The sequence below is a fragment of the Lactuca serriola genome, chromosome 4, assembly GCF_051521515.1.
Source record: "Lactuca serriola cultivar US96UC23 chromosome 4, Lser_US96UC23_V15, whole genome shotgun sequence".
In the NCBI taxonomy this organism is placed as follows: domain Eukaryota; kingdom Viridiplantae; phylum Streptophyta; class Magnoliopsida; order Asterales; family Asteraceae; genus Lactuca; species Lactuca serriola.
The window spans coordinates 177459034-177473829 of record NC_136411.1 but is presented as its reverse complement, the minus strand read 5'-3'; the positions used below and the strand labels follow the sequence as shown (position 1 = coordinate 177473829).

The 14796-nt window shown below is 31.1% G+C and overlaps 1 protein-coding gene across 1 annotated transcript; it reads left to right on the top strand.

The window, feature by feature from the left end:
* The first annotated feature begins 4009 nt into the window (after positions 1 to 4009).
* Positions 4010 to 13934, top strand: LOC145102969 (ABC transporter G family member 36-like). The gene is made up of 21 exons (XM_079040499.1): positions 4010 to 4611; positions 5213 to 5422; positions 5746 to 5830; positions 5927 to 6086; positions 6176 to 6252; positions 6354 to 6407; positions 6588 to 6678; positions 7841 to 8142; positions 8647 to 9406; positions 9496 to 9605; positions 9691 to 9844; positions 9925 to 10080; positions 10161 to 10336; positions 10665 to 10997; positions 11123 to 11413; positions 11519 to 11602; positions 11708 to 11841; positions 11952 to 12179; positions 12429 to 12600; positions 12693 to 12947; positions 13422 to 13934. Exons 1-21 carry the CDS (start codon positions 4211 to 4213, stop codon positions 13692 to 13694), a joined length of 4506 nt encoding a protein of 1501 aa, XP_078896625.1. The 5' UTR covers positions 4010 to 4210; the 3' UTR covers positions 13695 to 13934.
* The last annotated feature ends 862 nt before the right edge of the window (positions 13935 to 14796 follow it).

Below are 14796 nucleotides of genomic sequence, written 5' to 3'. Positions count from 1 at the left end.
TCTGTTCAATTTTAAAAAAAATTAAAGATAACTGATTTTATATATTAAAGTAAATTATAATTTTACAAATACTAACCTTGTGTTGTTTTCTTTTCAAGTGTCTTTAAAACAGATTCATCTTGCTTCATTAATTTTTTTGTTTGCTTTTTTAGAATCTCATCACCTTCTAAACTTTTTTATTTTTCAACATTTTCATCAATAGTCTTTTCATCTTCATTTTTTGTTAATTTATTAACTATTTCCACCATGGTTCTCCTTGCTGTTTTTTGGTATATTTTTTTTGAACCTTCAACCACAAAATGTGAAATTTTAATATCAATGTCAAAATTATAAGTAGTATTATGAAATACATGTCAAACAATATAAAATTGAACATGTGATGATCAAATTGCAAAAACTTTTTAGAAATTCACATTGTGAATCTGTTAGGTTATGAGTTATATCCAAGATTCACATTGTGAATTTATGTATTTAACAGCAAAAGAGTTTGAAGTTCACCAAGTGATGTACACATACACATTGTGAATTTTTAAAATTATTTTGTGTATAGTAAATACAAACAAAAGTGTTGACCAACTTGAAATTTTTTTTAAGAGATTCACATTGTGAATCTGTGTGAATGTGAGACATACATCCAAGATTCACATTGTGAATTTATTCATGTAACAGCAAAAGAGTTTGAGGTTCACCAAGTGATGTACACATACACATTGTGAATTTTTAAAATTATTTTGTGCATAGTGAATACAAACAAAAGTGTTGACCAACTTGAATTTTTTTTAAGAGATTCACATTTTGAATGTGTGTGAATGTGAGACATACATCCAAGATTCATATTGTGAATTTATGCATTTAACAACAAAAGAGTTTGAGGTTCACCAAGTGATGTACACATACACATGGTGAATTTTTACAAATATTTTGTGCATAGCGAATACAAACAAAGGTGTTGACCAACTTGATTTTTTTAAGAGATTCACATTGTGAATCTGTGTGAATGTGAGACATACATCCAAGATTCACATTGTGAATTTATGCATTTAACAACAAACGAGTTTGAGGTTCACCAAATGATGTACACATACACATTGTGAATTTTTAAAATTATTTTGTGCATAGTGAATACAAACAAAAGTGTTCACCAACTTGATTTTTTTTAAAAGATTCACATTTTGAATCTGTGTGAATGTGAGACATACATCCAAGATTCACATTGTGAATTTATGCATTTAATAGCAAAAGAGTTTGAGGTTCACCAAGTGATGTACATATGCACATGGTGAAATTTTACAATTATTTTGTGCATAGTGAATACAAACAATAGTGTTGACCAACTTGAATTTTTTTAAGAGATTCACATTGTAAATCTATGTGAATGTGAGACATACATCCAAGATTCACATTGTGAATTTATGCATTTAACAACAAAAGAATTTGAGGTTCACCAAGTGATATATACATACAAATGGTGAATTTTTACAATTATTTTGTGCATAGTGAACACAAACAAGAGTGTTGACCAACTTGAATTTTGTTTTTTAAGAGATTCACATTGTGAATCTGTGTGAATGTGAGACATACATCCAAGATTCACATTGTGAATTACCTTTTTTTAATAAATGTGTAATATATGATTAGATAATTAGTTATTTTAATCTAAATGCGAATGTTCTAACCTTTTTTTAATCTTGAATATCTTCAATTTTTTCACTTGTAGTTGAAGGTAGAACATCTTTTAGATTTCTTGTCAATTTCATACTTTTCTTATTATCATTTTTTTCATTGATCTTTTCTTCATTTCCTGTTTTTGATTAACAAATTAATTCAAACATCAATTTCATGGTATGAAAGTTATGATTTATTCATATATTTCACAATGTGAATCTGGATTACAAATGAATTTAACATAATATTTATTCACATTGTGAATTCAGTTTGAATCAAAACATTACCAATACAACTCTTTATAAATTTACAATGAGAAGCACAATAAGAGATACAATATCAGTTAAACATAGATGCATAATGTGAATTTCACAAGATTAAAAAATTAAATGTATATGATAAATCACCCTGTGAATTTACAATATGAATAAATGATATGTTAAATTTATATATTACCATGATTCACTTTGTGAATTGTCAAGTAATGTAATTCTCAGAAACATTGAATCCTTTCAAAATAATCAAATGTAATTCACAAAGCACACGATGAATTCAAAATGTGAAATTAGTTTTTCAGTTTAATGGGTAAACTCAGAAACCACTTAGATTCACAAAGTTTTTAGGAAATTACGGTTTGTAATTTAGATATTGATGATTTCTGTATCGATTTGAAGAAATTTATATCATTAGGTTTTTGGTAATTATACTAATTCTCAAAAGTTCATGAAATTAGGGTTTCGATTTACTTAATAAACTCGGATTCGAGTTAGATTCATAAAGTTTTAGGAAATTTCAGTTTGAAATATAGAAATTCATGATTTCTGTATCAATTTCAAGAAATTTAAATCATTAGGTTTTCGTTATGTATACAAATTATTAAAAGTTCATCATCTGAGTGTTTCAAATCAGTCTAAAATGGTTTTGTTAATAAAATAGTTTATTCACAGATTCATCGAATACATAATGTATCAGATTGTTTAGATTTGTCGTTTTGAAATTTATCAATCGAAAAAATATAATGTTGAAAATGCATTAAATGAGATAATCGGAAATGAATAGCAGTCAAATATACCTTCTAGATTCATTTTGACGAACTCTTCAGGATGATTCACTATGGATATTGACTAAATCGTCGCCGAAGATCTGTTTGAAATCGATGTTCGTCGGTGAAGTAAAAGATCACTTTCAATGAGAGGGTAAAATCGATTTCACTGATATGTGAAACTGATGAATTAACGTCGTTAATTAACAATGAGAGTTAATAAGTTTTAGGTTGCCGAAAATGCCCCCTTAAGTTACGTGTTTGGTTATAATCAGCTGTACACTATTGTTTTTTTATACTTTTACATCTCAAATCCAATGGCTGTTAATTTTTTGATCCAACCATCTTAATAGGTTTCTTGGTTCCTCCACTCATATTGGTTCTCTATTAAACCCCTCCATATATATATATATATATATATATATATATATATATATATATATATATATATATATATATATATATATATATATATATATATATATATATATATATATATATATATATATAGGGTGAGGTTCAGTAGATAACCATAATTAACCAAATAATCAACCTTTATTTCAGCTTTTAGATCTTATTTTTTATAAATAAAAAACTAAAAATACAGAAATTAATAACTTTTTATTCTTTTCCCAATGATATCAAATTCGATTTTTTTTTTATATTTTTTTACGTCAAATTAACAATGTGAATCTTTAAAAATTCACAATGTCAATCCGGATTCACACAGTGAATCCGATAAATATTTTTCATATTCACAATGTTAATATATGAATTTAGATATTTTTAGATTTTCTTTCGATAAAGAGTAAGCTCTAGAAATTAAAAAAAATTTGGTTCTTTGAAGAACCAATAATTATGGTTCTCTATTAAACTTTTATATATATATATATATATATATATATATATATATATATATATATATATATATATATATATATATATATAAAATTTGTTTATCAAGAACATCGAATAAACATTAATTTCAACCTTAACATCTAAAATGTTGAACAAGTCAAAATCGGTGATGTCACAAATGATCGGGCTATACTAACTTATTTCTTTTACATAAATAACAATTAAAACATATATATATTCACCGTGATTTCTGTTTTTTTCCTTCCATTTCAATATTTCTTAGACTTCAGCCTTCACCAACCACACATTTCAACAGTAAAAAACAACTCAAAAAAGGCCACTTGAAATTTAAAATAACCTTAATTTAATCCTTCTAACACTTGGAAATATTATACATCTACATCTAAATATGTTTAGCCGACGAACCCATTGTATAAATAGGTGTACCATTGACACTATCAACGAACACAAACCCAAGACATAGTCACCCTGAGACCCTTTCACCACAAAATGCTCTTTCTCCCACCTTCACCAACCACCTCCGCCACCATATAACTCCGATAATTAGTTCACCCATCGATCATTTCATCTCTTACACAAAACTTCACAACCCTTTTCAAACATTCATCGAGTTAATAACTAAAGATGGAAGAAGCGAGAGCCAGGGGCTCAGTCAGGCGAAGTGTCAGCCGGACAATTAGCAGGAACCGGAGTACGGCAAGATGGGGTATGGAAGACGTGTTTGCCGGCGGGAGTGGTGGCAGCTACAACCGCCGGTCTAGTCGGCACTCGGAGGAAGATGAAGAGGCCCTCAGGTGGGCTGCGTTGGAAAAACTACCCACTTATGATCGTTTAAGAACCACCATCATGAAGTCTTATACAAACGAAGATGAAAACCAACGTCAAAGGACTAGCATCTTACATAAAGAAATAGATGTACGAAAGCTTGATCCAAATGATAAACAGCAGTTTATTGATAGGATTTTTAAGGTTGCGGAAGAAGATATTGAAAAGTTCTTGAGAAAGTTCAGAAATCGTATTGATAAGTAAGTTTTATCTTCTTACCATTTTCAACCATTCGTTTACTTTGTTGCAGTCGAAAAAAATCAAATTTTACTGTGGTTGCCCATTATCTTTCCACTTTTACATGTAAAAATAAAAACTAAATTTTTTGGAAGCATTATACTAAAAAATCTTGAATTCCAAAACAGTAAATCGATGTCAATGTCTTTCTTTTTTTACCAAAAGATGTAAAATTCAACAAACATTAGTAGTTTATCTAACAATAATAGTAAACTCTTTTTGACAACAATTTTGTCCACATGCATGCAAAAGTCAAACTTTCATATGTAATCAGTAATCTCCTTGGCTAGGGAAAGCTGTCATAGATGCAAGACTATAATGTAAAGAATAAGTTAAGAATATATCAAAAAAATGGGAAAGACATGTTCTAAAACTATTAATTTATTTGGATAACTTTTTTTGGGAACAAGTCTAATTTAATAATGAAGTATTCCACTTTTACTTGACTTTCCTTCGATACTAACACAATCATTGAAAATATTCATTTGAATAAAACTTGGAAATCTTAAAATTTGGAATATAATTTTTAAAAGATATATAACTTTTTGTGGTCAATTATTCCAGGGTTGGCATCACGCTCCCAACCGTTGAAGTACGATTTGAACATTTGACAATCGAAGCTGATTGTCACATTGGAGACAGAGCACTTCCTTCATTAGCAAATGCTACTAGAAATTTGATTGAATCAGGTTTGGGATGCTTAGGTATCGGTTTAGCTGAAAAAACTAAACTCACAATTCTTAAAGATGCATCCGGGATCATAAAACCATCAAGGTAATTAAATTATTAGTAATTTTATCTAAATTTTACTATATTTTTCATTTGAAACGACATATATTATTAAAAACTAGCAAGTTGCCAGTAAAGAACAATTCCAAAGACATATTATAAAGCAGAAATATCAAAACATAAGTTATATAATAAGCCGACCCGTTAGTTGTGTATTTCTTGGCTTGTTGCTCATGTATTATATGAATCAGATATTTTAACTTAAACGTTTACTAAATATAAATCTAGATAATATTCTATTTTTTTAGAAAACGAACATATTTGATTAAATTAACGATGTTTTTGTTTGTTTTCAATTATCTTTTTAGGATGGCACTATTGTTGGGCCCACCGTCATCCGGGAAAACAACTCTTTTATTGGCACTAGCCGGAAAGTTGGACAATAGCTTAAAGGTATAATTTAACCTCTAAATATAAATTTACATATAACTTATATCAAGATTATCTTAAACTAAATCAATGATTACAATGTTAATAACAAAATAACAGGTTAAGGGAGAAATTACATACAATGGGCATAAACTTACTGAATTTGTACCACGAAAGACATCAGCTTACATTAGTCAAAACGATGTTCATGTTGGAGAAATGACAGTTAAAGAAACACTAGATTTCTCTGCAAGGTGTCAAGGAGTCGGGTCACGTTATGGTATTATTTTATAATCCATATTTTCTAAATTTATTCTCATTTTATTCGTGTTATATATATATAATATAAAAATGTAACAAAAACAACAGAATTATTAACCGAGCTTGCTAGGAGAGAAAAGGAAGCCGGGATTTTCCCAGAAGCCGAAGTCGATCTTTTCATGAAGGTAACGAACTTTACTAATATCATTAATCATATCCCGAAAATATTCGACTTTTTTTATATTATTATTTTTGTTTTAATTAATCTTTGATTTTATAAATTCAGGCAACATCAATGGAAGGAGTTGAAAGTAGTTTAATTACCGACTACACTCTTAGGGTAAGCCAAAAGTCAAACAAAATTCGACCAACTTATTTATTTCTTTATTCTCATTTTGTGGGTCAACGGTGACTGCTCATTTATTAATTAATTGGTAAATGCCTTTAACGTTTTTCAACCTCGTGGTTGGTGAACTAATTTAAAAAAATACTAAGTTTTCAATTAAATTATTTGTTACAGATTTTGGGACTTGATGTATGCCGGGATACCATTGTTGGTGATGAAATGATACGAGGGATCTCCGGTGGTCAAAAGAAACGTGTCACAACAGGTTAATTTTTTTTTACATGTATTAGATTAAAAAGTTTTATATTTTCAAAAAACAAGTTATATAAGTTAAATAAAGATTTGTATAAATGTGTTGACAAATACTCATATGATGTGAAACAACTAAATCCAAGTCAATCTCATGGTGGGTGGTTGATGGCAACAAATAAAGTGATTGATATAACCTAATCAAACTAGTCATGGGTTAAGTGGTTAAGTGGGATATGAAGCCATGGTCCAAACCTAACTCACCCAATTGAATCCAAGTCATGTTAGGTGAAACCACATCACTAGTTTGATATGATTGGAGACATGGTAGATCAATTGTTACTTTCATAGTTAATTTCATGGAATCTATTAATTATATATCTTTTATAATTAAATTATCTATTCATAGATAAAATGTGAACAATCATTTAAGAATAATGTATCACGTGTAATGGTAACATGAACAAAGATAGAAAATATCATGTTTGCATTTCCCTAAAAGAATGTGCCAAAGAAATTGTAGCTGGCTTGACCAATTTTGTATTTGTTATCTCATATCAGGGTCCACACCCTACTTCATTATCCATAAGTTCCCTGATCTCTTTAGCTGTGTTTTTTTGAATGAATTTTTCAAACACATCAACAGTGGACCACACCATATCAAAAAGCTTAACCACACATTTCTTTTACCAATTTACTTTCACCCTTTTGGTAACATAGTGTTAAATTCAATTTCACTAAAAAAAATTGATATTCTTCAAGATACTTCTTAAAAAAAAATGTTAGATAATGTCTACCGTGTTATTTATTTATTTATTTTTTTTTAACATTACGATGTATAATTTTAAACAATTTTATAGTAAAAACAATTAAACCCTAAAATAATTACCGACTCCTCCTTCCTTCCTCTGCATGTGGTTATAGGACTATTCGGGTACATAATCCAAATTAGAATTCAAAGTCCTAAACTATTTCCCCTTATATCTAAATTGTTGACTATTTTTAGTTTTCTACAAATATATCACCTCAAAAAGAAAAAAAAATTCCGGTGACATTTGTTAGGATATCGATATCGTGACAATATACATGTTGTGGAATATGATATACAACTACTATTAAAATGACGAATCATATAAATAAATTGAGTTTTGACAAATGTTATTTGATTTATAAAACAGGAGAGATGATTGTTGGGCCTACAAAAACACTTTTTATGGACGAGATATCAACTGGGCTAGACAGTTCCACCACATTTCAAATTGTGAAATGCCTCCAACAAATTGTTCATCTCACCGACGCCACTGTGTTAATGTCCCTACTACAACCAGCACCAGAGACATTTGATCTCTTTGATGACATCATATTGCTCTCAGAAGGCCAAATCGTATATCAGGGCCCAAGAGAACATGTGGTTGAGTTTTTCGAAACATGTGGATTCAAATGTCCAGAAAGAAAAGGCACCGCTGATTTCTTGCAAGAGGTAGGGTTCTACACCATCTTAATTATACATCTTATAAATGGAAGTAAAAGAAAAATCTAACCATATTAGCATATGATTTCTCACAAAATAACTCATGACATATACACTCTCCATAAAATAAAAAGAAATTTCCAATAAAGTCCTAATATTTGAATGTTTAATCTTAATTTTTATTTTTGAATAGAAAAGTCCGATTATTTTATATTTTGTCCAAATTATTCAAACAATCACTATTTTTTTAACAAAAAATGACATATTATCTTATAAAATTAAATAATCAAGATTTTTTTGTTCAAAAAATAAATATTGAGATTAAACCGTAAATTTTACGTTGTGTAAATTTACTATTTGCTGTAAAAGTTTTTTTTTTTTTTTTTTTTTTTCACAAAATAACCCAAAACATTATACAAAATAGTGATTTTAGATACTATTGCCATGGTTATTTACTTATTTATGAAAAAAAAAGTATTTATATTTTTTCTAAAAGTGGAAGAATGTTGACAGGTTACGTCGAGGAAGGATCAAGAACAGTACTGGGTTGACAGAAACAAACCATACAAATACATATCAGTCACCGAATTCACAAAACGATTTCAACGATTCCATGTCGGACTTCGTCTCGAGAATGAGCTTTCAGTTCCATTCGACAAATCAAGAAGCCACAGAGCTGCATTGGTATACAAAAAATACCTGGTTTCCAAAATGGATCTTCTAAAAGCTTCATGGGACAAAGAATGGCTCTTAATCCAACGAAACTCTTTCGTCTACGTTTTCAAAACTGTTCAAATCATAATCGTAGCCTTCATTGGATCAACAGTCTTCTTAAGGACTAGAATGCACTCACGAAACGAACAAGATGGTGCTGTTTACATTGGTGCACTTTTGTTCAGTATGCTTATCAACATGTTCAACGGATTTGCTGAATTGTCCCTCACGATTCAAAGACTTCCGGTGTTTTATAAGCAAAGGGATTTGTTGTTTCATCCGCCATGGGCGTTTACTCTTCCAACCTTTCTGCTTCGTGTACCTATATCGCTTGTGGAGACGATTGTTTGGATGGTTGTTTCTTATTACACCATTGGATTTGCCCCTGAAGCTAGCAGATTCTTCAAGCAATTCCTGTTGATATTTCTAGTCCAACAAATGGCTGCTGGGATCTTTAGGGTTATTGCAGGGCTTTGTAGAACCATGATCATTGCTAACACCGGTGGAGCTCTCACTCTTCTACTTGTCTTTCTTCTCGGTGGTTTCATCCTTCCTAAAGGTTAGTCCTAAGTATAAAAAAAAATCACACCCATAAACTGTTCGACGAAATTCCCCAGTGAAATAAATCAAGAGTTTGTGTTTTCACAGGTCAAATCCCGGATTGGTGGGGATGGGGTTATTGGGTTTCACCCATTACGTATGCTTACAATGCGATCGCAGTGAATGAGATGTTTTCTAATAGGTGGATGAATAAATTTGTAAGTCATAATAATTCTCCAATTCTTTATAAATTTGAAAAAAAATATATATATCCAATACACTAACATGATTAAATCTATACAGGCTTCCGACAATGTAACAAGATTGGGTTTACAAATTTTGAAAAACTTCGATGTTCCTAGACAAAGCAACTGGTATTGGATTGGGACAGCTGCCCTTGTGGGTTTCACAATTCTCCTAAACGTGTTGTTCACTTTAGCTCTCATGTATCTCGATGGTAAGTTCCAATTCACATTTTTTTATTTATATATTTTTGAATGGAGACTAATTTTTTAATTATAAAATTATAAATTTTAGCTCCTGGGAAACGACAAGCAATAATATCGAAAGAAACAGCAGCCGAAATGGAAGCAAACCAAGAAGAAAATACCGAAATTCCAAGATTGAGGGTAAATCCGTCAAAAAGAGATACATTCCCCCAATCTTTATCAGCTGCTGATGGAAACAACACAAGTATGAGAAATAAATATAAATATTATTACATTCGTAGTTATATATTTATATTTATACGTGACTCATTTTTAAAATTACAGGGGAAGTAGCTATGCAACGAATGAGCAGTGAAGGTCATGCCCATGGACTAAAAAGAGAACAAGATTTATATATTGAAACTGCAGCGGGTGTATCCCCTAAAAAAGGGATGGTTTTACCCTTCACTCCTCTCGCCATGTCATTCGACAGTGTCAACTATTATGTCGATATGCCAGCTGTAAGTTTCATACATAACTTGTTTTAATACAGTATGATAAAATACGTTGGGTTAATGGCCTCAAGGATTCCCAACAACCCTTTCAATAAAATAATAAAGATAACAGAACATAAGAATATACGTGGACACTCTAACAATCGGATAAAAACCATGGGTCACGTTCTCCAAAAAAATTAACCCACACTTTTGTACACTCTAAATAAGAGAAGAAAGAAAGAACCAAACACTTCAAGTGTATTTGATTGTGGCACATTGACACGAAATCCTTTTATAAGAAATAAATCTCAACCAAATATGGTAATTAAAATTTGAGTAATGAATTAAACAGGAAATGAAGGAACAAGGGGTGACAGAAGATAGGTTACAATTACTTCGAGGTGTAACGGGTGCATTTAGGCCTGGAATCTTGACTGCATTGATGGGAGTAAGTGGAGCTGGAAAAACTACATTAATGGATGTTTTAGCAGGAAGGAAAACAGGTGGTTATATTGAAGGTGATATAAAAATATCCGGATACCCAAAAAATCAACAAACTTTTGCAAGAATTTCTGGATATTGTGAACAAACTGATATCCATACACCCCAAATCACAATTCGCGAATCTTTAATCTACTCAGCTTTCCTCCGTCTCCCCAAAGAAGTTAGCAATGAAGAAAAAATGGTGAGCTAACTTTTCTCAAAATAAAATTTTAAAACTGTTAATCTTTAATGGGTAAACAAAATGGTTAGTTACCTAATTATGACATTAACCCTATCAATTTATAATCTTTTTTTTTTTTTGTTCAGACTTTTGTGGATCAAGTGATGGAGTTAGTTGAGTTAGATAATCTGAAAGATGCAATAGTGGGACTTCCAGGAGTTACTGGTTTATCAACAGAACAAAGAAAGAGGCTAACAATTGCAGTAGAACTTGTTGCAAATCCTTCAATTATTTTCATGGATGAACCAACTTCTGGACTTGATGCAAGAGCAGCTGCCATTGTTATGAGAACTGTAAGAAACACTGTGGATACTGGAAGAACCGTTGTTTGCACTATTCATCAGCCTAGTATTGATATCTTTGAAGCATTTGATGAGGTAAACTTAAACAATATCTATTTCTAATTTTCTATACAAAGTTCTATATCAATTCTATATATATAAACAAGTTATTGATCTTTATCATATATCATGTGTTGTCAGTTGCTACTAATGAAAAGAGGAGGTCAAGTGATCTATGGGGGACCACTGGGCAGGAACTCCCAGAAAATTGTTGAATATTTTGAGGTATTTCTCATAAACCAATACGAAATTAAAAAAAAAAATGAGTTAATCACTAAAATAACAAAAAAAGGTAAAGATATTGTAATAAATGATGAGTGTATTTTTCAGGCAATTCCAGGGGTACCAAAAATAGCAGAGAAGTATAATCCAGCAACATGGATGTTGGAAGTAAGTTCTATTGCTGCAGAGGTTAGACTTGGAATGGATTTTGCTGAACACTACAGGAATTCAGCTTTGCATGAGTAAGAACTAAGAACTAAGAACTAAGAAGAGATTTTATATTTTTATTTATGTAATTAAAAAAAAAAAAGTTGAAGGAACGAATTAATTGAAAATTAATATTGAAATGCAGAAGGAACAAAGGTTTGGTTCAGGAGTTGAGTATACCTCCTTCAGGTTCAAAAGATCTTTATTTTGCAACGCAATATTCTCAATCAACATGGGGACAATTCAAATCGTGTTTATGGAAACAATGGTGGAGTTATTGGAGATCACCTGATTATAATCTTGTTCGTTACTTCTTCACTTTAGCTTGTGCACTCATGGTGGGAACTATTTTTTGGAAAATTGGGAAAAAAAGGTTTCTATCTTTTTCTTCTTTTTACTTCGTTCATTTCATACCTTTTGACCCTGATCTTTTTACTTTGTTTTACCATTTTTTTTATTCTGACAGGATTTTTCGAAAAAAAAATAAAAACGCAGTTACTTTTTTTGACATGGAAAATTTTTATGACATATTTTTGTATATTTGAAAGAGTCAACGACTTTTCATATATTTGAAAAGCTGACTATGTATATATAAATTAATATTATTTTTTTGAATCTTCAGAGACAGTAGTAGTGATCTGACAACAATCATTGGAGCCATGTATGCTGCTGTTCTTTTTGTGGGAATCAACAACTGTTCAACCGTTCAACCAATCGTAGCAACAGAAAGAACCGTTTTTTATCGCGAAACAGCTGCTGGAATGTACTCCGCGTTACCATACGCCATGGCACAGGTTAAAAAAACAAAAAACAAAAAAAAAATATCATCATACCGTTCACTTTTATATTTTTTACTGATAAATTATATAAAATTAATGAAATGCAGGTGTTTGTGGAGATACCGTATGTATTTGTTCAAACAACATATTACACTCTCATAGTGTATGCCATGGTGTCATTCGAATGGACTGCGGCTAAATTCTTTTGGTTCTTTTTCATAAACTTCTTTTCGTTCCTTTACTTCACATACTATGGAATGATGACGGTTTCCATTACACCAAACCACCAAGTCGCAGCTATATTTGCAGCCGCTTTCTACTCCCTTTTCAATCTTTTCTCCGGTTTCTTCATTCCAAGACCCGTAAGTGCTCTTTCCTAGTTTCTTTTTGTTACATATGATTGTTTTTCCAAAAGAGCCCTAGAGGAGACTGAGAGAGGGGAGACTTCAACATATATAAAGACAGATGTGGAGTACTAACATACCCTCTAAGACCTAGGCTGCTCTGATACCATGTTAGATATGTGAAGTCCTTGATTTTCTCTCCAAAAGATCATTTGTCTATATTTGACGGACTAACCGAAAAGCTAGCTGATAGCCGATAAAAACTGACATTTAGTAAATACTAGCTAGAAAATATGAAATGACATAAAAGGGCATGTAGTCTTAGATGAGAGATGGCAGCATGCCTAACATAGTCTTAGATGAGAGATGGCAGAGTCCAACATATATAGAGACGGATGAGTCAGTGTCTAGCTGATGTGGGAGACTAATAGTTTAGTTATAGGAACTTATCAACTCATAAAATTAATATTTTAACTTTTTTGTTGAATTCAGAGGATACCCAAGTGGTGGATATGGTACTACTGGATATGCCCGTTGGCATGGACTGTATACGGTGCGATTGTGTCACAATACGGTGATGTGGAGGCGACCATTAATGTGCCCGGGATGTCATTTGATCCTAGAATTAAAGATTACGTGAAAGACAATTATGGTTATGACCCGAATTTCATGGCACCCGTTGCTATAGTTTTGGTTGCTTTTGCGGCCTTTTTTGCTTTTATGTATGCATATTGCTTGAAGACACTGAACTTCCAAATGAGGTAGTTAGGTCACAACTTGTAAAATATAGACACATGTTATTGAGCCATTTGAGATTGGTGACAACTGGATATAGGGTATTAGATTTATAATGTATGGAGAAGTTTTGGGATGTATTTTGTAATTGTATATGTTCAAAGATATTGTAATGAAAGTATGAAAAAGTTCATCCAACTTGCAGGCTGACTTTATAGCATGAAATATTAAATGTAATAGAATGAAAGCATTTGCATTTTTTTTATTCAATGTTGAGTGTTTCGAAAATGGTCCTTTTCAAATAATAAAAGTTTGGGAATTAAATTGATTTAGATCTAGGAAGGTTTTATAAAAACTATTTATTTAGGTATTTTGAGGTTTTTGTGGTAGTTTAATTTCTCATATTTATTGAACCAAACACAAGAATTTATGAGAATTAAATTATAACTAGCAAAAAGCCGCATGCAACATTTGTTGCGGGTGGAAGAAGGTTAGCGTAAGGTTAACCTATTGTACATTGCGCTTTGAAGTATTTATCACATACCGAAATCATGGAAAATAGCAATCTACTTTATCTTTAACCAATAATAGTATTAAAGAGAAATGTTATGCTTCATATTGGACTCATTGCACCAATTTATCCAACTATCCATCTCCAAACTCCACCTCCACCTAGAAGTTGATTTTCATTGGTCGAAACAACTTCCCTCTAGCTCAATGGACTCCATTGATGATAACATCATCTGTAGATCCTGGATCTACACTTGAAATCACCATAATGAATACATTGTAATTATAAATTAAATGTATCTTGATTATTAATCAAATACTTAAAATACCTCTAGTTCAACACATTTTCATCTTTAAGAAGCCACATGGCCTTTAACAGAAAAATATAGCAAGAACATTTAAGAAAAAAGGAAATTTAATGAAACAAAAGGAAATAAATAGTTACCTCTTCACAAAGCTAGTTCCATGGTTTTGCATTCCAAATCGCATTGCCCATCGTAATCTTATTCAACGAACTGCAAATGCACCAAATTAGAGAGTAATATTTGAGGATTTTTTGTCATGAAAGGCACTGAATGCTCCTTTCATAGTGAATGGCCATGAGTATAAGTTTGGGTATTAC